Here is a 23,557-nt window from a genome sequence, read left to right as displayed (position 1 = left end):
CCACTTATTCTCATGCATTTGAAGCTGTTTTTCATTTGTTATTAAGCTGCTCTGGGGTCTGAGCTGGGAGACAGAGGCTGTAAAGTAGACTGTAAAGACTTTGCTTTAGAATACAGACCGTCAGTCTTAATCAAATCTCTTTTCTCATCAGACGTTGTTGTTGTGTTTTGAAGATGAAGGAAGCAGAAGCTTAAAAGAACCGATCGAAACCCTCGCACTAGTTCTTACTTTTGTGCTCATGCATAATGATTCAGTCTCAGGTTGCTTGAGTACTTGAGTCTTATCTTTATAGTTCAAATTTTGAGAAGTACACCACATTTGAGTTCCTGAAAATTATATACAAGCTTCTTCAGAAGGGAAATTTGCCTTGTTCCTCCTGCTACCCCCCAAATCGGACCCCTGGAAGACTAGCTTTTGTCTTGACAAAAGCTAATGGGGATCCTAATAAACAAACAAACAAACAAACAAATCAATGTGAATGTAGCTCTAAGTATGCGCAATCTTTAAATGAATAGACTGTGTTACGTTTTCTGATGGAGCAACTTGTCTGCATCAAATACTTCAACAAAGGAAGATTTTGAGTGTCAGACAAACTAGTGCCCATATCCCCATAAATCTTACTTCTGTTGTCTTAAAAGAGAAAAATTACTTCAGTTAGTTCAGACAGTATTGTAAGGAACTTCCTTTAAAAGCTAGAAGGACTTTTATTTTGATAATCAATCTACTTCACTAAGGTTCAAAGGACATTACATTGCAATGATTGGGGAATTAATTTTAAATTTCCAGTGCTCACTTAAAGTGAAGGCAACTTTTATTTTGAAAATCCTAAATGGAAACCATAAGAAAACTAATTTGTGATCATTAAGACCATTATTTACAAAATTAGTGTACTTTAGAAATGAAACGGAAATTACTTTCAAATGATTAAAGATTTTATTCTGAAATCCTGGTAAAATCAAGAGATTTAAAGGACTAGAATAACTGGGAAATAATAAGGCTTTTATCTTGAAAATCCAGTCTTCAAAAGAAAATCAACTCACCAACACTGATATGATTAATGATTTCAATTTGAAAGCCCATTTTACTTAAAAAAAAAAAAAAAAGCTTCTAAGAAACTTGATTTGAGACTTTTACTTTGAAAAACCACTCAACTTAAAAGATTAAAAAGAATTTAGTTTTGATAGAAGGGGGCACTTAGAAAAACCATTACACCTAAAAGAGATGGTGCTGTTATATATTTTTCAATGATTAAAGCTTTTATTTTGAAAATTCAGTTTACATGAACAAAATGTTGCAGAAATTTAAATTAACAAGACCATTGTTTTGAATTTCTAGTCTACTCAATTGATTCTAAGGAAATTACTTTTAAGAGACTGAGGCTTTAATTTTGAAAATACAAACTTCTTGAAAGAGAGACTTAAAGCAAAGTACTTTAAAATAATCAAGAATGAAGTTCTAATCTACTTAATAGACTCTTAGGAAATCACTTTGAAATGATTAGCGCTTTTATTTTGGAAATCCAGTCTACCTAAATAAGACTGCAAAAATTTAAATGTTAATGTTTCTAATGTTTAAATATTGTTTTGAATTTCTTTTCCACTCAAGAGGTTCTCTGGGAGTTACTTAAAGTGACTGTTACTTTTATTTTGAAATTACATTACAGGATTTGAAGGAAAAACTTCTTGTGGATTGGAGCTTTATCTCGAAATTCCCGTGCAGTCAATGGTTTAAAAAAGGATATTTGAGGAAAAAAAATTGGCTTTTATTTGAAAATCCAATTTACTAAATAAAATCATCTTACTTACATTGACATGATAAAGGTTTTTATTTTATAGGTCCAGTCCAGTTGAAAGAGATTATTAGAAACATGCTTTTAAATCATTGAGATGTTTACTTTGAAAATTATTTCTACTTGGGGACTCTAAAGAACTCAGTTTAAAAAACTGAGGCATTTATGTTGAAAATTAAGAGTACTGAAAACTTAACATTTTGGCGTTTTTATTTAGAAACTTCTCAGGATCATTATTTTGAAGTACTTGTGGACTCAATAAATGCTCAGGAAATCACTTTGACATTATCAAGGCTTTTACTTTGAAAATCCAGTCTACCCAAAAGGGACTGTAAGGAAATTTGGTTCAAAATGTCGAGATTGTTATTCTGTAATTCTAGACTACTCAAGAGATTGTTAGGAAATTACTTTGAAGTGGTTGAGGCTTTTATTTTAAAAATCTGCTAAACTTGAACATAACTTATGAAATTACTTTGAAATAACCAAGACCATTATGTTGAATTCTGGTTTACTCAAGAGGAAATTACTTTGAAGTGGTTAAGCCTTTTATTTTGAAATTACAGTCTAGTCATGGGATTTAAAGGAAATTACTTTAGAAATTGGGGCTTTTATTCTCAATTTCTGTTGATCTAAAGGGATTCAGAAGATTGCATTTTTTTGAATGAGGCTTTTATCTTGAAAACCCAGGTAACCTAAGAAAATAAACAAAAATTTTTTAAAATGATTTAGGTTTTTTTTTTTTTTTTTATAAAGTTCATCATGCCTAAAAGACGTCCTCAGAAACTTCATTTTTAAAGGCATTGATTCTCTTATTTAGAAAATTCAGTCTCCTTCAGATACTGTAGGGGAATTGCTTTGAAATAATTGAGGCTTTATTTTGAAAATCCAGTCAACATTATGCCAAAGGCATCTGAGTTATGAAACATTTTATGCCTTTTCCTTTTCATGTCAAAAATGATCTAATAATAAAGGACAGATAGGCCGGTAATTTTGCAAATTAATGCTGCCAAAAAAGAAAAAAGAGAGAAGTGTCTGTCAGTCCATTCAAATGAGAAGAGGAGACGAGAGGAAGAAGAGAGAAGGGAAAGAACGAAGGAGAGCAAGACTAGATAAGGAGGGAGGTAAAGGACAGGGGGGTGAAAATGGAGAGAGATGAGATAGCAGAGAGGCATGTGGCGCCCAGACGACAAGGAGCGAGACGTGAAAAAGTGAGGGCAAAATAAGAAGAGGCAGACACGGTGGATAAATGGAGAAAAGAAAAAAGTTGAGGAAAGGAGGAAAAGAGAAATAATACGGCTGTGGGTGTTTTCTAAAGCTCTCCGTCAGTTCTAGCGACTTCCACGGCCATTATTGGACAGGCAGGGACATTGTCAAGTGAAACTGCAATATAAAAGGCTTGAAGAGGGATATTGATGAAACCACTGCAGGGACCAAGAGGTGCAATCTAGTCTGAGATGCGAATTAGGGCCGAGGCTCTGTGTAATGTCTGTTTTTCTTTCCTCCGGCATGATTCAGCTAAAAAGAAACTTTGTGTGTTTTTATATCAACATTTTGACACATAAAAATGACGGTAATATAAGCAGCAGCCTTTAAATGTGTAGGCTTTCCTCTGCTCATTACTCAGTAATGACATTTCCACCATACACGGTGATTCAGTGTTAGAATTAATCATAATGTTGGTTAATGCAGCTCTGGATCTTCTGTACATTTGTCATGTGCTTCTAGAGTGGGAGAGCTGTGATAAAAATCTATATTTATGGGCATGACAGCAAACTGGAACTTCAGATTGATTATTTAAGTCATCATTTTAATCTGTCAATCTTCTATCTTTATGTAGGTGGCTTATTCAATCGATAAATTGAGTGTTTTGATCCACTCACTGCAGTTCCAGCATTAACAACAAATTCAAAGTTTCAGATGTTGTGCTCCTATATTTTTGATTCAAAAGAGGATAATGCCATATTCCAGCTAACACAGGAAATTAAAGACTGCAAGAGCTGATGACAGCTAATTTGACAAAAATATATAACACTGATTAAGAATATTTGTGTTGAAATAAAGCTAACACCGTATGCCCATGAGCTATAGCACCAAGACTGGAAAGAGTAAGAAAAAGACAGCTGCACAAAAAAAAAAAAAAAAAAAAAATCATTTATGAAAGTTGAAAAATGGCAGATTAATCACAGAAATATGTGATGCTAACTATGCTAACCTTAGCATCAAGACTGGAAAGGGCTAAACATAGCCAGCAGCACAAAACAGTATTAAACTTCTTTAAAAACGGCAGATCAATCACAGAAATAAAACTAAAAATGATTTCACTCACATTTAGCACTAACTACATGCTAACTTGGCTAACTGGGTGCCAGGACTACAAAGATCTGGACATAGCTAGGTGCACAAAGAATTAAAAAAAAATTAGATAAGAAATGTCAGATTAATACCAAAAAAATTGAAAGAATAGCAATAACTATCATCTTTAAGTTACACATTTGGCTAATGCTATGTGCTGGCTAACTATAGCATCAAAAATGGACAGGGTTGTAAAAAGCTAGCTTCACAAACATAAAAAAAAAAACAGAAAAACAAAGTGAATTGATCAATAGATAACTTAAGAAATGGCAGATTAATCACAGAAATACAACTACAAAAAGTTATGAGCAATTTAGTAATGGTAGTAAGTGAGATAACCCACTAAGCTAGCTAGCTTTGCTTACTGTAATGCAACGACTTGAAAGAACTTGAAACAGCTAGCTAAACAAAACAAATCAATTTGTTTTGAAAGTTCTAAAAAGATCTGATTTATCACAGAAATTGTTTAATATATATCTGTATAGAAACTACTTGTATTAATAGTAAAAAAAAATATAGCATGCATAATGTGCTGGCTAACTTAGCTACTGTAGCATAAAAGCAAAAAGGGGCGTTTAAAATGGCTAACCTCACAAAATGAACATTCTATCTACAAAATGACAGCTTAATCACAAAAGTAATAAAAAGTACTATTGCGTCTTTATGCAAATAAAAAATGTAGCTAGCACTATGTGCTGGCTAAGTTAGCTACTGTAGCATCAAGACAAAAAGGCACTTTTAAAATAGCTAGCCACACAAAAATAACATTCTAAGAAATGGCAGCTTAATGACCAAAGTAATAATAAAAATAGAATGATTATTTTATCTTTTGTACGTAAATTAAAATGTAGCTAACACTATGTACCGGTTAACTTAGCTAACTGTAGCATCAAGACAAAAAAGAGCCTTTGAATAACCAGCAACACAAAAATATTGTATATGAAAAATGGTAGAGAAAAATAGAATGACTTGTATCTTTTTGTAAATTTTTTAGCTAATGCTGTGCGCCTGCTTCATTTGTCTAACTGTAGCATCGAGAATTGAAATAGTCAGAAACAGCTAGCATATATATATATATATATATATATATCATTCTAATATGTATCACATCTGTTGTTTTCCTCTGTTTATTTTTATTGTGTTTCTCCTCTCTATCTTTCTCTCTCTCTCTAATCATCATTTATTCTTACTTATTTTTGCTCTGTCTTCTTCTGAAATCAAAAAAACAGTCTTGTGTAACTACAGCCACTTTTCACCTCCTACTCACAGAATCTCTCATGGAAATATGAAAATAATTATGGCAAGTTTTCATTTCTTCTCTGTACTGGAGCCTGGAGCAGAGGGAGTCTTAATCACACATCACAGTGTACAATTTCCCATTTAGCTGTGGACCTTTTGCTTATCAGTAATTAAACGTCCTCTGGTTCCCACTGGGCATCTTCGGTTCCTCTGATAAAGAAACATAAAGCTTTTGATGGCGATTACACCAAATGTGCACCGTCTTTGCCTTTAGCTTGGTTGGTCTGTCTACCAAAGTGCCGTGTATATCTAACATCTACCTTGTAAAAAAAAAGTCACAAGTTGTTTTCTCAAATTAAGTGCTATTCACAAGCCAAGAGAAAATAACTGGTGTGCAGTCCCGTCCACTTACGCTGTTTATCAAATATGACGGGAAAGTGGCAATTGAGTCGGCCATTACCAGGACAAATCCTCAGTATTTCTTCTGCTGCTTCAGGGCCTCAAGGACACAGCGTGAATGGCATGACCTCATTATTGCTCATGCAATTTTGCCTTTTGTGTCTCCAAACACATGCTACAGTCACAGCACTCTTCCAGTTGTACATTAAAAAAATAGTGTCACTTTTAGAGGCTTGTGGTGAATACATTTCCAAAATCTCTAAAGAGGAGTGGATAGGATGTTGTGTAATCTCACCACATCTGTGTAAGTATGGCTGAATGGGCTGTCAGTGGAACTTAAAGCCGCTGTAAGAAATTTGTTAGTTTTGTTTTAAGTCCCAGTGCTGCTTCTAAAAAGAAGACTAATCCATAACCAAGAAACTGTACTGATACGAGTCTTTTCACTGTCTGATAATTGGTACTGACATAGAAAAAGGTGTCAAACCTAAGAAGATTAAATTGAGAATCACCCATACTCAACCGTTATAAGCAGCTACATGAGCTCTTTAAAGTGTAAGTGAACCCCCGGCTCAGAGCTAACTCCACCCCCCTCCTTAATTTAAAAAATGCACAGAAAGTGAACAGTTTGGTTCTGAGAGGAGGGAGGGGCGAAGGACCGGGCTTTCCAGATGAGGTGGGAGTGACAGTGATGTCCCCTTGTCAGAGGGAGACACAGACAGAGTCCCACAGCACTGCTGCCTCATAGCGATCTTTTAAAGTGGAGGAGTTTTCCCCTCTAGAGTCCCCCCTGACACAGACTATAGTGTCGTGGTGGACCGTGGTGGTTCTGAGCACGACCTGTTCGGTCTGTTGGCTCCAGCTTCGGCGTTAGTATAGCCGTAGCTCTCAGAGCCGAGACAGTGCAGGTGCAGACAGGAGAGGATGGGAGTGGTCTCTGAATGGTAAAGTCAGTTAGAGGCAGTAACGCTCTACCTTTTATATAGAGTTTGTGACGTAGACACCTGCTGATGGTCAGTTTCTACGTCACATAAGCCCCACCTTTTCAGAAAAGAGTTTTCAAGGCAGATGTCCGTTTGAGCTAATTAGAAGCCGTAAAATCCAGATTTTTATTGGTTTGGTGTAAATTTCAGTTATAAAACCAACACTGGTTTTCAATAGTTTTACTAAACTTAACAATTACTGATGAACAAATTACAATATCCAGTTTTTCGTATTTGTGCTTTTGCAACTATTCGTAGGAGTTTGCTTGCTGTTTTCATGGTTAAAAAGATTTATTTCTTCTTTTAAGTTACAATAACACTGCATTTACTTATGTATTCTACAATTTAAAGTGTGCTGACAATAAAATGTCTGAATACAAAGTTTTATGCTTACATTACAATTACATAAACTTAAAAATCCAAACTTTCCTTATATGCCAAGCACAATACTGATACAGTATGTTTATTTAAGTATTCTTTATATGCTGATGATACCATTCTTTAATGTTTTATACAAAGGTACTTATTTTGCAGACAAAACCATTATCTGTATATATTCATATACTTACATGGTGTTTTCTGAGTTGTCTTTATATGCTGATGATGCCTTTACATATAGCTTTATACACAATTACTTTTTTGCAGATGATACCATAATATATGCTTACAACTGCAAAGTCTTCTTTATATCTCAATGAACCTTTATGTACTCAGTTTTTTTGAAGATTTCTTTTTATGCAGATGATACAATTTCATAAAGTCTGCATTCAGAAGATACAATTCATAGATGCTTGAAAAAGCACTACGAATATTTTGTTGTGTATACCGTTATTTGTAGATTTAAACCGTTTCCTTTTTATCGCCACTGTATATGCATTTTCCATTATTGTAATGAATAAAAGTATCAAAGATTGTCACCATTTGTACTCTTGAATTCCCTCAGAATTAGTTAAGTATCTATCTATAGGTAGAATATCAATCTATCAAGAATTGCAAGCAAACTCCTACACATTTTAAATTGAGCAAATAAAATGGCAATGGCAATGCATCAGTACTGAAAGGTTGTCAGTGCATTTGTGAATGTGGTCAAAAACAATGACGTATCCATTACCAATACAGTTTATTTAAAGTTTTCTTCATGCGCTTACGACAGCATTTTATATCATTCAATATGTTACACTTGTATGCAGACAATACCATGATATATATTTAAAAATACAAAAAATTATTTGCATGCCAGTGATACCTATATATAATTACACAATATTTTCAAAGTTCCCTTTATGTGCTGATGATACTTTGCTGAATATACCACAAATATGCAGTCAGATTGGTATAAATGTGTTAGACTTTACTAGTATTATTTATCTGTATAAAATGTTGGCACCATGACAACCGTACTGTAACCACGGGAGGTGCAGCTTTAAGGGAACATCCTTGGGATGGGTGTTTTTATGGGTGCTTTTATCTTTAGCTGCATGTCTACCTGGTTATGTGTGGAAAGGTGTGTTGCAACTGACAGTTTTATTGACAGGGGCTGCCAGTCTTAGTGATTTTGTTTGGAAGCTTCCCTTTGCTTTTATATTTGGTTGAAAATCACTTTGAAAATCACTACAAAGACAAAAACAACATAAACATGAGCAATCTGAGTCATAGAAGCTCTCCATTGACTTCCATGCTACGTAACGACACAAAATGTTGACTAATGGTTAACATGAAGCTGAATGAAGCACAGTATGAGTGTTTATGACTTTGATCTTGGCCTTGAACCTCCAAAAAGTCCAATAGCTGCATCCTCGGCCTCGTCATCTGTCATTTCCTTCAACTATCTGGCCCTCCCTCGTGACCCTGCGACACTATTGACTGAATCCTTGATGAGGATGCTGAGGAGGTGAAATCCAGCACCCTATGATAAGATCAGAGCCTCCCGTGACACCTCAGCCACTCCCATCCCGAGTGGACAGCAGGGATGCGGCATGGAAGCTGCACAAATTTCAATTTCATGACTGTAAAAGTGGGTCGAGATACCATCTGGCACTATGAGTATAGGTCAAAACTATTAAATTAAAACAGAAATATCAGAAATTGAGCACAGTGGTGAACGGTTTTCCCAAAGCCTTAAAAATGCACCAGTTGAAGACAGATTAACAGCCTGGTTTTGATATGTCAGAGGCAGAAACTGCATTTGAATCAAATCAAACAAGCACAAAGATATTGAGATTGAAGTTATATAAATCCTAAAAATAGTAAAGAATACTTTTTCCTTATCTCTGTTCTGAAAAAGCAGTGAAAGTGGGCATCGATCTGTTTCCATGGCACCATTACCACCTAGTCACTGAAGGTGAAAAGTCAGTCTCTTTGAAAGCTGATTCACAGGCTCGCACTAATACAAAAAGAAGCTTTCCCTTTGGTTGTTTTGCAGAGAGTTGAAGAGAAAAGAAGAAAAAAAAAACGTGGGATGGCTGTGTTTTGGCCACAGGCGACGTGATGCAGGTTGTTTGTTCTGAGAAGACAAAAGAAGCTGTTAAGTTTTGGCATCATTAGGAGCTGTTTTCTTTCTTTTCTTCCGCGCTATAATGTTCAGAGGATTCTTTCACAGCACACAAAAAGTCAATACAAACTGTCAGCGGAGAGTTTTATGGAATGCAATGAAACTGAGAATGCATCTAGCAGCTTATAGAATAGTTATGGCATTGATGGAAAATCTGAGCATTTCATGGCTGTGTCTCCATTTGCTGAAGGTGACTTTAAGGTGCACAGCATGAGAGGAGCATTTTATTTTAAATGGAAGGAATATATCAATATAAATCCATGTGCATACATATACTCCCCCAGTGAGCATTAGCTTTACCCTTGGCAGGAAATACAGCAGTGTTGTGTTCGGGCATATTTCCACTTTAAGTTAATTTAAGTAATTATCTTCAGAGATTAGTACGTGGAAATGTATTCGGTCTGTATCCGTCCGCCTTATGCGCAAGTGTTAAATAACAGAAGAGACAGCAGATGAGGATATGAATGAGAGAAATCAACGAGATCCCTTACTCCCTCATGCAATTATTTCCCATTCACATTCGTTTTAGTTCCGGCCAATCACTTAATGACTTGAAGGGGTCGAAATCAGGGCTATGCTCTACTTGGATGGCACCAATGGAGGGAATCAGCTAGTCCCTGTTCAGACTGGAGAAATATTCCTAAACCACAGCATGCTGCACCATTTTTTTTAATCCATGTTCATTTTCAATTTATTTGTAGTATGCAGTATTCCAAGATTTGTAGTCAAAATTCACAATAAAAGGGGTTAAGAGTTAAGTTATCTTCATATGCAAATAATGCCTTCATATGCAAATAAAGTGTATACAAAGTTTCCCTTATATGCTGATGATATACTGATGACCATTTCATATAGTTTGTTACCTTTCCTTTTTATGATGATAATACCATTTCATATAGTTTAATACAAAGTTCCCTTTATATGCTGATGATACCATTTCATATAGTTCGATACAGTTTCCTTTATATGATGTTGACACCATTTTATATAGTTTATTACATCTCCTTTATATGATGATGATACCATTTCATATAGTTTAATGCAAAGTTTCCTTCATATGCTGATGAAACCATCTCATACTGTTGAATGCAAGGTTTCCCTTATATGCTGATGATACCATTTCATAATAATCAAGGAAACATACATTTTTTCTATGAATTCTGCCAACTACAGTCATTCTGACCAAGTGACATACAGTGTACACTTAAAGTTAGGCATATGAACCAATCTAACTTGGGAATGTACTGTAATTTTCCGGCAGAGACCCAAAATAGAGGCTAATTCTTAAACGGTAAAGAAACAATAAGACAAAATAGTACAAAATACAAGCCCAACAACCTTTGCTTTTATCATTTTTAAGTTGTTGAATGCAAGAAACAACCCTGTCAAGGCTGTAGTCTTCTCCTAAGGTTGCTTTAAACTTAAAAAATATTTGATATTATGCAGCTAATTGCTTATGTAAACCCTCAAACCCCGCAGGATATTTCTCAATAGCCTTTTACTACCCTTGAACCAAGAGAAAATGCAAGGCCTGAAAATCAGAAGAAATCTCAAACTTCTTAAAATCTTCCAAATGGATGCAAATTTGGCTGATAAAACTTAAAATGAAGAAGCCTCAAGAAGACTGTTAGACTATCGCTGCCGAAGGAAAAGAAAATATCCATACCATTTCATTTTGCCATCCATGAACATGAAAAAAAATGTTAATTTCTCTAATCCCAACAGGCCAAAAACTCACTCCAGTGTCTTCCTTGTGTCTTTCAGAAGCTCCACTCCCGCATCATGGATTTATCCGCGGCCGACCTGCTCCTGGAGCCAGAGAGAAGCAAGGCCTTCTTGCTTTCCAGGAACACAGAATCTCCCTCCAATGTAAGATTAATGGGAATCATGCAAAGGGCAGTGTTTTTTTATTGTCCAGGTACCAAAACCACATCCCTACCCCCTTTCAAGAAATCATTACAAGATATTAAACTACAGACCTAAATATCTGCAGCTGTGACCCCTCCTCGGCCTCAGCAGGAAGAGCTGGCAGTATCATTTGGCACTAAGAGGAATAAATCCTTGTCAGATTACCAGAAAAGCATCGATTGAGGCTCCCCGTCAGTAAAAATGACTCCATAGGACACTGTGGTACATTAGTCATCTTATGTATTATGCATTAAGAGCTGAAAAGGAGTTCGCTCTATTCTTTTACCCTTTTACCCCTTTGAGATTGTCACCTGATAAACTCTAATGTGTGCACTGAGAGCTGTAGAATAAAGGAAATGAAACAAGAATAAGCCCAAAGTGAGTTATATTTCATCCTGCTATCTAAATGTGCAAGATCTCCTTGAAAAGGCTGCGTTAGCTGATAAATACAACTGGCACTTGTATGAAATGAGTGAGACAGAAACTGCATCAATAATATATCTTCCTTTTTATTGGGAGAACTTTTCCTGATTTGCATTTGCAAATTCTCCAAAGTGAGAAGTATTAATTTGGAAACATCTGCTTGGTTAAGATGACTGCACATGGAAAATTTGACTGATAATTTTTGAAAAGCATGTCTAAAGCATTACAGGGACTTTCAAAGTGTATTTAATTGGTCTGACAAGTATTTTCTAAACATTTTTCATCACAACATTGGCAGCAAGATTCAAATTAGATATGCAACACTGCCCAAAAGCAAATACTTGACTCTAATTTACTCTGATTCCCATACAAATAGGGATGCAGATCGAAACCTGGTTCCACAAGGACCCAGTGTCGAGACAAGACGTGCTGCCCAGGTCTGCTGGTCATGAATTAAAAAGTCTTTTAAAACGTGCGCTCCAGTGTGTGAGAAAATGGTGCACAATTCACACAGATGGAGGAAAAAGAAGCAAATAGTTCAATTGATCATCTGTTCTAGTGCAATAAAATGACTTATCCCCAGCCCTACATCCCTACAAATCAGTATGACTGTTCCTTTACAAGTAAATCCACCTTCATTTGTGTCTTTTTCATCTCACAGGAGGTTCAGTTAAACGGAAAGGCAGGTTTCCCTGTGGCCAAGTGTCTGAGCCAGCTGAGTTTGACAGTGCCAGCGCCTGTGTACCCACGCAGCAGCTGCAGCAGTAGTGAGTTGTCCCTGTCAAGTGCTTGCAGTGAATTCTCCAGCGGCTCGTATACCTGGAATGATGGGCGCTCTGGTGGGAAAATGGTAAAAGCTTTCTCTATAAAGATGCCAATTCCTCAAAACAAAATCAAGTGGTACAGCTTATTTTGCTTTCTTTCTTTTTGCAAGTACTCTAATATAATTCCTCTTTTCTTGCAGTCATCCCTAACTTGGGAGAAGAGGCTGAGTTTGGGTTCATCAGCCCCAAGTAATATCTGCGACCCTGCTGAGGAGCAGCAGCCCACGAGGCGCAAGGAGAGCCACATCCTCGAGGGACTAAGAAAGCTCCAGAGGAAGAAGCACAGGAGCGCCTCTTTTTCATCAAAGGTCTCCAAGTCAGGCTACAAAGACTGCATGAACTCAAACGAGGGCATCTACTCCCTGGGTATCAAGAGTAGCAGTAAAGGGGTTTCTAAGCCTACTCATGTGAGTAGAAGTTCAGCCGTTGGGGGCAAGAAGTTCTCTTATGATTCCGATGATGCTGATGATGAGTTGGCACATTCCAGCCGTGGAGATAACATCCCTACTAAGGACAACTGGTTTTACTGTAAGAGACTCTCACACAGCATCTCAGATAGTTTGTGTAGCTGGGAGGGAACACAGGACAGTGTAGGTGGTGGTGGAGGTGACGGTAACACTGGTCCCGTGACTACGCAGCCTCTTGGGTACGACTCAAAAGAGCGTCCAGAGAAACTCATGAGTTTCATCAACAGTTTCCTCCCTGAAGGAGGACACAGATCAGCCTTTAGTAAGCCATCCAAGCTACACTTAAACCCCCCAGAACCAGAAGTTCCCATTCAGCTCTCAGATGCGGAAGACCCAGAGGAACCGAAGACGGAATCAACTGACATTCGAATGTCCTACAGCCAGCAGGCAGAACAAGCAGAGAGGGACACCAAAAGGCTATCAAGAGATGCTGCCAAGCTGCTCAAACAGCAGTGGTTAGGAAGAGACCAAGGACGCACTCAGTCTGCTGACAGTAGGCCCAGGCCTTTCAGCCTACTTAAGGAGCCCAAAGTGACCAAGTGTACTCAGTCTGAGGAGAGTATACTGGCAATATTTGATGCAGAAGGAGAGCCTATTGAACTTTGCGCTCAGAAGCTTACACCTAATGGAGGGTCTCGTAATAACATTCAAGGTACCAAGGTAGCTCCCAATTATGCAGAACTTGCTCCCCAAGAGAGGCCGACAAGGCAGAAATCAGCTAACACAAGGAACTACTCAGTTCTTGAATCTCCAGAGAAGCCATCTGAGTATCAGATCAGGAATAGCAAGTCGGGCAGTAGCAGGGAAGGCAGTGCGGAGAGGCTGTCAATGCCACTGACTCCTCAACGGAAGCTCATCAAGCCACCAAGCAGCCGACCCACTAAAGGCCACTCCATCCCACCCATGAATGAGTCGGCTGGTACCAAGGCTGGTGCATCAAAGATACCTGGTCGTAACAAGCCTGCCGGATCTCCTCTTAAGTTCTCAAAGGGCTCCACCACTGAACTAAACAACAGTGGAAACTCAGGACCCTCTGGTCAGGACAAATCCCCCTCCTCGCCTACAGTCAGATTGTCCAGGTTCATGAAGGCACCAGGAACCTGCACGCAGAGCCCAAAGGCGGTAAACTCCAAGCTCCCCAGCAGGGCCGAGTGGAATAAGGGCTCCTCCTCCAGTTCCCCGCACCTCCCAAGGAGAAACCTGGAGTATGCTGACACTGGCGAACAGCCTACCAGAGACAAACACTGTGAACCCAGCAAAAACAAACTCAGGTCCCCGTCTCCTCCCCCTCCCCCGGGCCGCACCACCTCCTTACTGATCAGACCAAATTATGAAGGGTCACCTCAAGCACATAAAACCTGGGTGGCCCAACCATCCACACCAACCACTGTGAGGGGCCCTCCCCCAAGTTACCAGACCTCACTTTTACCAAATATGCAAAGTACGCTACCCATCAAGGATAAAGACTGTTTAGACACGGATGCAGGCTACGGGACTGCACTTGCACCTCAGAAACTGGTTGACAAAACCAGTCAGCACCTTCAAAAGTCCCCCGCCATGACTCAAACTCCCACTAAAGGCACTTCCAAGAGGATCACCACGAAAGACTACCTCCCTCCTGCAAACTCAGGGTGTGCTCCAGAAACTGAAAATGCACCTAAAAGCTCAAAGAATGTCCCTCCTCCTTACAGTGCCCTCAGAGGGTCCTCGTTTCAGAACTCACCTGCAGGTAAGAGAGGACCAAGCCAAGAAAATCACATAGTGCAGAAGACGTCGATCAGTTTACCTGTATCCCTTCAGGATTCTGCCCAAGGTAAAACCGAACCACAAAATGGTAAAGCCATCGTCAGCCCGCCCAATTCAGTTATTACTTCCCCTAACACGGAAAAAGCCTCAAAGACTCGCATCCCAATGGGGTTCAAAGCATTTTTAAAGTCCCCACCCAGCCATAAGAATGGCCCCATAATACCAGGCAAGCAGGAGAAAGACCATATCAACTCAGTGTCCAAAGAGACCGTGACTTCTACTGCACTTCCCCAGTATGACACCCTGCCACCACCATACAGTCTTGATCCACCACCTAAGATGCCCAACACAGAGGTAAAAGGTGAGGTCCAGGGTAGGTTACCAGAGGAGGAAGTACAAGTACCTGTCGTACTAGAGGAGGGGGATGCTGGCGAGAATGGGAAAAGGGGAAGCCAACTTTTCTCCAGGTCTATATCCGTCACCACCAAACCTCATCTAAAACCAGCCTTGGGTATGAATGGCGCCAAAGCTCGAAGCCAGAGTTTCAGCACCAACTACATCGAGAAACCCAACATCAATAACCTAGATGGACCAGGAAAAATCCGAACCCAGATCATCACCAACTCAGGCGAAAGGGGGAACTCTCTGTCGAGACAGACTTCCTTGGAGGTACCCAGTGTCGGGTTAGCCGAGAGCCCTGTACATTCTCCAAGGAATCGGCTCAGCCATTATGGAGGCATGACCGGGTCAAATAGTCACAGCATACTCCCAGAGAAAACTTCCAAACCAGGGTCCAAAGTTGAGGGATCAGCTAAAGGGGAGGCTGTCAGCTCACCGTCTCAAAAAGAGGCTCGCAGCTTACCTATCAGTGATAAGATTGCTTTGAAAAACACTCGAAAGCCAGCAAAAGTTGCCTCCCATCCACAGTTTCAGCCGGCATCCTCTTGTGTCTACAATTCAGAGAACCAAGTGCGAGAGACGGGAGGCCTAGCAGTGACCCCGAATGAGCCCGACTTTAGCAAGGAAGGAAAAACCCAGACAGACTCGCCAAACAAAGCCCCAGACATCGAGGAGAAAAAAATCAGCCCCACAGCCTGCACTATAGAGGAGAAAGTCATGATGGGAATTGAAGAGAATCTGCAGAAATGTCAAGAACAAGAGAAGGTTGCTGCCAACGAGGCCAAACAGAAAACGGGGCCCTCTTTGGCAAACTGGTTCGGACTCCGTAAGAGCAAACTTCCAGCTCTGAGTGGCAAGAAAGCGGACTCCCCCAAGGGGAAAGATGAGAAGAAAGAGCTGAAGATCGGATCGGTTCTTGGGGGCAAACAAATGAAGACTGACAAGAAAAAGGATAAGAAGCAGAAGGATGGTCAGGAGGTGCAGAATCTCTCAGAGATGAACAACAAGCTGAGCTCCATCATGGACCACTGCAACAATCAGATGGGGCAGATTGCCAGTCAGATCCAGTGTACAACTGCTTTTATCGGCAAAGACCAGTTTGTGAAAGAGCTTCTTGGCAGGTGGGTGAAAACATCTTAGCAATCAGGAATAAATTAGCTAAATTGATTGGATGACAGCCATTACTTTATCAAACATAAGTGCATTGAAACAGTACAAATAGAGGCTGAATGTATGGCATATGACTGCAACCAAGTGAGCATAAGCATCTCTTAGACAAGAATCCGCCAGTGCGAACAGGCTAAATGATAGAGAAGGCAGGGAAAGTTGACATTTTCTTTGCTTACTTTCAATTCAAATCTCAGCTAAGAGATTTTTATCCAGGGTAACTGCAAACATTCACACAAGAGGAAGCAGTTGATCGAGGTTTGTTAAACATTCAGTGGTATTTTTATGCCTTTACAAGTTTGCAAGAGCCTTCATGAAGCAAAAGAGCAGGTCAATGCAATTTATCAGCCGCCTCACTTTCTGCCTGCTGAGTTGATAAAGGAAGAACTCAGCACACAGACATGAAAACAGATCAAATCTTCTATCCCCGCAGGACCGCTGTGAAGGGCAACTCTTTGGGTGCATCACCGCCTGGGATCTCCTCGCCCAAGAAACACGGCGAAATGAAGGGAGATATGGAGATCTGCACAGATACTGCTGTAAGTGAGCAAACACGCCGCCACAGCACAACTTTATTAAAGTGCAGCCCGTGTCGAGTTCTGCTTGTTTGGCCGCGCTGTTGGCACAAACACACACACACACACACACACACATGCAAATTCCCGCAGGTTTTCACACTTGTACAGTGCATGAACATGTTCACAAACAATCCACAAGCCCGCCGCCTCTTCAGCATCACATCCCCTAAAGGATCTCTATTGATTCTCACTGTGTTCTTACTCGGCCTACAATTCATCGCCTACTTTTTCATTATCTTCCCTAACTGATGTTGTTCTCTCCAGAAGGCTGGAGGTTTATAAACTCCGTCTCAGACAAACTTAAATTAACCAGTTGCTCTGTTCTTTAAAATCATATCTCTACACTTTGTAAGCAAAAGGCTAAAATTCTGACCTTGTGGATTTGTTCTTTATTATCTGTCACTCAAAAGAGCTGAAGGAAATGATGGCAAGCCTGAGTGAGAGACAGAGAGCACAAAAAGCATTAAAAAGGGAGGTGTGAGATGAATGGGAAGAGAGTGTTTCAAAAAAGAGAGTCTCACTGCATAATGTAGGAAATTTAATCCACCTGATGTGGATTTTAGATAACGTGGAGGAGCCCCTTATCGCAGGCACTCAATTTGACAAAAGGGCCATTTAATACCATCCTCGGAGCTTTCTCTCTATCTCGTCCCCACAGAAATACAACAAAAGACGAACACTTTATGACCTACAAGCTCCTGCTCTTTCACCAACCCCAAAAACTAAACCTCCTTTTTTTTTTTTTTGAAAAATACCCAATTAAAGCAGGAAAGTACCACAATTGCCTTACTCCATTTTGGACAAAACTTTTTAATGTTTTACAGAGCCAAGGGGCTCCTCTTTTCATCTTAAAATAACTAAAGTCATAAATCTGTACAGCTGGCTCTTTTAATTCTAACTTTCCTCTGCAAATGTACAGTAGCCTGAAGTGGTAAAAGCTTTAATTAGATATAAAACATGTCATGAAAACACAAAAACATTTCATGAATTTAAAAGAATATAATTGGACAAAAACATTTTGTAAAGCATAAAAGTATTTCCTGAAAACCTTAAAAGAAAAAAAGGGAATAAAACATTTTATGAAACACTAAAATATTTATTTAAACAGCTCAAAACCTGTCATGAAGCACAAAAACATTTCATAAAATGAAAAAGTGTCTTGAAAAAAGTATTTCACTGAAGGCTAAAATATTTTATGAAATACAAAAACAAGTAACATGAAAATGGTTTGTGAAAAATTACAAATAAAAACAGTCTGTAAAATAAAAACAAAATGTATAAAAGGCAAAAAATGTAAGATATCTGCAATAAAATGTCCTGATTTTAAAAAAAATAATAATTCAAGAACATTTAATGTAATGCTTCTATATGTTGTGAAAAACTCATGAAACACAAAAACACTTGTAAAGTGCAAAATGTCAAAGATCTCAAAAACACATGAAATACAAAAATATTGTGTGAAGCCTTAAAACGTTTCCTGAAACACAAAAACCATAGGTGAAATTAAATTAACTTTATCTAAACATGAATTATTTTTTTTTTTACATTCAGAAAGAAAAATAGTTCATAATAAAAGTTAAAAAAAAAAAAAAGTCTGAAACACAAACATTTCTTATCCAATGCTTGAAAATTTAAATGAAACTATTTTAGAAATGCATTTCATAAAATGCAAAAACTTTTCTGGAATACAAACTTTTTTCTCGCAAAAAATATTAAATGCAACATAAATTCCTTTTATCAAATGCAAAAACATTTTGAAGTACAAAACCTGACACAAAAAAGTTAAACACAACTGTTTTTTCATGAAATAGTAAACATTTTTAAGAAGTAAAATAAAACAATTTGACATACCTAAACATTTTATGAAACAAAAACTTAGTGAATGCTAAAACATTTTGTGATATGCAATGAAATTAAATTCTGATATGCATTGTTTGTGTGCTAGAAAAAACATTTCATGAAATGCAAACTTTTTAAAACAAAAAGCTATTTCAACAAAGTACTTGAACAAAACATTAATAGACAACATATCATAAAATAAGAAATATTTTGAGACATGCAAAAACATTTCCTGAAACACTAAAATCTTTGTAGAATTAAAACATTTTACAAAACACAAAATAATTTTGTTTTACCCTTTTAAAAATATTTATTTGAAAATGTTAAAATGGAACAATAATAATGTTGTTTAAATGCTAAAAAAGTTAAAAGAAACAAATATGTATTAAATAGATGATTTTGTTCAAATGAACAAAAATAGTTTATGAACTACAACAACCTTTTGTGAAACATAAAAACATTTTGGGAGATACAAAAGAATTTCCTCAAGTGCAAAAAAATTGTGTGAAATAATTATAAATTTTCACAAAAACACAATATTCCATGAAATCAAAAAATATGTCATCAAAAACATTTAAACAAATGTTTCGAAATATTTTACATTTCATGAGGAAAAAACATTTTACAAAATTCCGAAACTTTTACGACAGACACATTTTTCATTGAAAGCAAAATTTTCCTGTAATGCAAAAACAATTCATGAAAGTTAAAACACTGCATGACATTCGAGAATACTTTGCAAAACGCAAACTTTTATTTTTCAGGGTTTTTTTTTTTTTCAGGAATGTCTTTTTTTTTATTTTAATGTTTTTGTGTATTAATAAAATGTTTGTGCAGTTCAGGGCTACCGTACAATTGCTTTAGATTGAGCTTTTTAAATAAATTACTGAAACTCCCTCAACGGAAAAGCTGTTCAAAGATGATTCTATGATATTTCCTTATAAACAAAAGTACATTTTAGCTGCCTTATTCTGTTTGTATTAAAACCCTGGATGTTTTTCTTAATCCAGACTCTTCTAATGTCTCAGAAAATCAACCTGAGGGCTGAAAATGAAGAAGGACGCATCCCCGATACAGCATGTCAAGACCACATGATAGGTAAGCTCATATATGACATGAAAACATGGAAAAGATGTTAAATATGTTCCTTTAAGGCACTTTTTCTCTCTGCTGAAAGCTTGCTCTGTCCGTTTAAGGCCACTGACTCTCATATTTGTGAGTGTTTACCTCTGCCAGTACATTTTTTTTTCTCTCAAAGCTTACAAAATCTGTCACTAACCATCAGGAATCAACCAGTGCAGCGGAGCATTAACACGTTTTTACAGTTGTGATTTCCTGATGTGATTGACAACTCAATCCCCTTCGCCCACTAATTTTCCCTCACTGCCAGACTTGCCATTACTTCGGGGAAACAGCGGCGGCTGCGAACAACATGTTGACAGTCTAGTCAGGTGATTGATGTGCAACCGGGTGATGTTTTACAATGCCTGAGCAGCTAAGGAAGTGAAAAAAGCGATGCATAAAACAAGACAAGATGATGTTTGTTATCATATCAGTGAGACAAACTTACATTGCCGTGTGTGTTTAGGTGCAGAGGGCAGAATGGCTGTTTACAGGAAGAGGAGTGCATCGAGTTTGTCACTCAGTTGTCACTCAGACAGATATTTGAGAAATTGTTTCAGTGATCCATCTCAAAGGTCATAATGACTTATCTTGTAATACAGCACCCTAGCCTGATAAAATTGTGATCTGCTGGAAGGGCGTGTTTGTTTTTGAATAACTTCAGGCCAAACTTGGTGGAAAAAGTTCAACTTTTCATACTTTTATAAATTTGATATCCTGCAGAAATAATAAGTCCCAACTTTGCACATAAAGTTTTTATATTTAATGGTTATGCAAACTCCACATTCATTTTGAGCTATATTATCAATATATGAAACTTTGTTCATTATGAATTGATCATGTACCTCTTTGTAAAGGGTGCACTTAGGTCAGTGGACCCCTGGCCAATGAATAATTAAATGACTCCCTCTTACTGAAAAAAATCTTTGGGTTGATTCATTTCTTTAGAGTAGTTGTGGTTTTCTCTGTTTCTTTGTCGTAGCTTCTGTCAAACTTTGATTTTTTATATCACTCTGCTGTAGCTCTGGGTTTCTTTGGAGTTGTTTGTGTCTACTTGGGTTTCACTGTCTCTCATTAGTCATGTTGTGTCCTCTTGCAATCATTTTGTAAGGTTTTTTTTGTCTTTGTTGCCATATTATGTCCTTTTAATTACATTCTCATCCTTAATATTTTCATTTTGCATCTGTTTAAAGTTGTTTTTTTATCTTTGTGGCTATTTGGGGCCCTTTGTTGCCATATACGTTCGTTTTATGGTCATTTTGTGTTTTTTAAGTAGTTCTGTCACTTGAGGGGAATTATAGCGTTGTTTTAGTCATTTTGCGTCCCTTTGTTGCCATGTTTTATTCTTTTATTGTCATTTTTTATTGTCACCTGTGTTTCTTTGAAGTTGTTACTTTGTAGTTATTCCAGACCCTTTGTTACCATTTTGTATCCTTTTTTTTGTGTGTGTGTTATTTTGTTTTTATGTCTTTGGGGTAATAATTCAATTTTTGTTGCTGTTTTGTGTCCCTTTTGTGCCATTTTAATTTGTTTATGTGTCTCTGTAGCTTTTTGGTACCCTTTGTTGTCAATTTGTGTCATTTTGTTGACAGTTTGTGTCTCGTAGAAGTTGTCAGTGCATCTTTGTAGTTATTACAGGTTCTTTGTTGCCATTTTGTATCCCTTTGTTGTCAATTTGTATCCTTATAAAGTTGCCTACTCATCTTTGTAGCTATTTTGGGCCCTTTGTTGCTATTTTGTATCCCTTTGTTGTCAATTTGTGTCTTTTTGAAGTTGCCTTTGCATCTTTGTAGCTATTTTGGGCCCTTTGATGTCATTTTGTATCCTTTTGTTGATAGTTTGTGTCTTTTTGAAGTTGTTTTTGCATCTTTGTAGCAGTTCCAGGTTCTTTGTTGCAATTTTGTATCCTTTTGTTGTCAATTTGTCTCTTTGAAGGGGTTTTGGTTTCATTGATGTTATAGTTTTATCTTTGTTACCATATTCATCCCTTTTCAGCATTGTGTGTCTCTTTGAAGTTGCTCCTGTCTATTTGAGGTTATTATGGCATCTTTGTGGCCCTTTTGTTTTTCCCTTGCTGTCATTTTGTGTGTCTTTGAAGTTGTTTTTCTCCTCTTTGAGGTAATCATTGCGTCTTTACAACTATTTTGTTTTCTTTTTGGTGGCTTTTTATGTTCTTTTGTTGTCATTTTTGTTGCTTTGAAGTAGTTTTGGTCTCTTTGGAGTTATTTTTGTAATTTTGTAGCCATTTGAGTCCCTTTATTGTCATTTTGTTTCCTTTTATTGTAATTTTTGTACTCAATTAGTGTCTCTTTAAGTGTTTTTTTTTAACCCTTTAGACACTAATCAAGGCAAAGTGAAGCACAGATGTAGCCAAAACTGAGTGTGGAAACTCACTGCTGATGTGTCATGGCCTTGGTGCTGAAAATACAACCCTTAATTGTCTCTACATTCTGATTAACAAGCTGCCTTTTATATATTCTGCCATCTAAGCACTTCCAGACAGTATGTGCTAAATATTTCATAAAGGCTTCAGCTGCTGCCGCTCCCTGCTCCTCTGTGCTGCTTTAATGTCACGTTTCTCAAAAGTGCAGCCCAAAGCCATCAATCATATCAACAGTTTCCTCGCCAACATTCAGTTTATGATGCGAGCATAATCCATCGCTGGAGTTATGAATGTGATTCTGTCCATGCTGGTCAGTTTTTGTTTATTAGAAGAACTTCCCTCGAGGTAGTATTTTTTCCAGTAAAGGGACAATAAATAAGGTTTTGACTCGCCCAAAGCAGAGAATAACCCTAATATATCTGTGAGGGTTTGATGCTGGTGTTGATCAATAGCAATAATTCAGCAATTACTCCAGTGAGGCCGACTTTTAAGACTTACTTCTTTAAGCTTTCTGGAAATCAGAATAAGAGAGTCACAGGAAAACAAACTAAGTGCTTCATTCATGCTGTATTTTTATTCTAACCACATAGAGCTCCAGACTTTATTGCATAAACACAGGAAAAATATGAGCTTAATGGCAGCAACACATCTCAAAAAAGTTGGGACAGGGCCATGTTTACCATTGTGTAGCATTCCCTCTTCTTATAACAAGCGTCTGGGAAGTGAGGAGACCAGTTGCTGGAGTTTTGGGAGAGGAATGTTGTCCCGTTCTTGTCCGATGTAGGATACTAGCTTGGCCAGCACCTGGACTCCTTTATTGTAAAGCCATGCTGTTGTGATGGATTTGATTTAGTATTATCTTGCTGAAATATGCAAGGCCTTCCCTGAAAGAGAGGTAGTCTGGGTGGGAGCATATGTTGCTCTAAAACCTCTAACAACTTTTCAGCATTGATAGTGCCTTTCCAGATGTGTAAGCCCAGGACATAGGCATTAATGCAACCCCAGACCATCAGAGATGGAGGCTTGCTGAGAAGAAGCTGGATCGTTCCTCCCTTCTTTAGTCCACAGGACTCAGCATCTGTGGTTTCCAAAAAGAATTTCAAATTTTGATTTATGTGACCACAGAACAGTTTTCCATGTTGCCTCAGTTCATTTAAAATTAGCTTTTTTTCTGGATCTTGTTCACATATAGCTTCTTTTTAGCATGTTATGGCTTTAGCTTGCTTTGTTGACAGTGATTTCTATAAGTATTCCTGAATCCATGCAGTGATTTCCAATCATGACTGTTTTTAACATAGTGCCACCTGAGGGTCCGAAGATCAGAACATCTAATACTGACCTTCAGCCTTGTCCCTTTGCACTCAGGGATTTCTCTAGATTCTTTGAATTTT

General features: G+C 37.8%; 1 protein-coding gene across 3 annotated transcripts in view; it reads left to right on the top strand.

Annotated features, from left to right (window-relative positions):
• Positions 1-23,557, top strand: part of LOC121506286 (nck-associated protein 5-like) — a 265,350-nt gene that overhangs the window by 216,075 nt on the left and 25,718 nt on the right. For 2 of the 3 annotated variants that reach the window (XM_041782017.1, XM_041782020.1), the window contains 5 exons: positions 11,075-11,179; positions 12,303-12,491; positions 12,606-16,198; positions 16,678-16,783; positions 19,672-19,759. In XM_041782017.1, the coding sequence (XP_041637951.1) occupies positions 11,075-11,179; positions 12,303-12,491; positions 12,606-16,198; positions 16,678-16,783; positions 19,672-19,759 (4,081 nt within the window). The remainder of the gene's footprint in view (positions 1-11,074; positions 11,180-12,302; positions 12,492-12,605; positions 16,199-16,677; positions 16,784-19,671; positions 19,760-23,557) is intronic. The other variant, XM_041782019.1, reaches the window with a different exon arrangement.

This window comes from Cheilinus undulatus, linkage group 24 (genome assembly GCF_018320785.1).
Source record: "Cheilinus undulatus linkage group 24, ASM1832078v1, whole genome shotgun sequence".
Lineage (NCBI taxonomy): Eukaryota > Metazoa > Chordata > Actinopteri > Labriformes > Labridae > Cheilinus > Cheilinus undulatus.
This window is presented reverse-complemented; position numbering and strand designations above follow the sequence as displayed.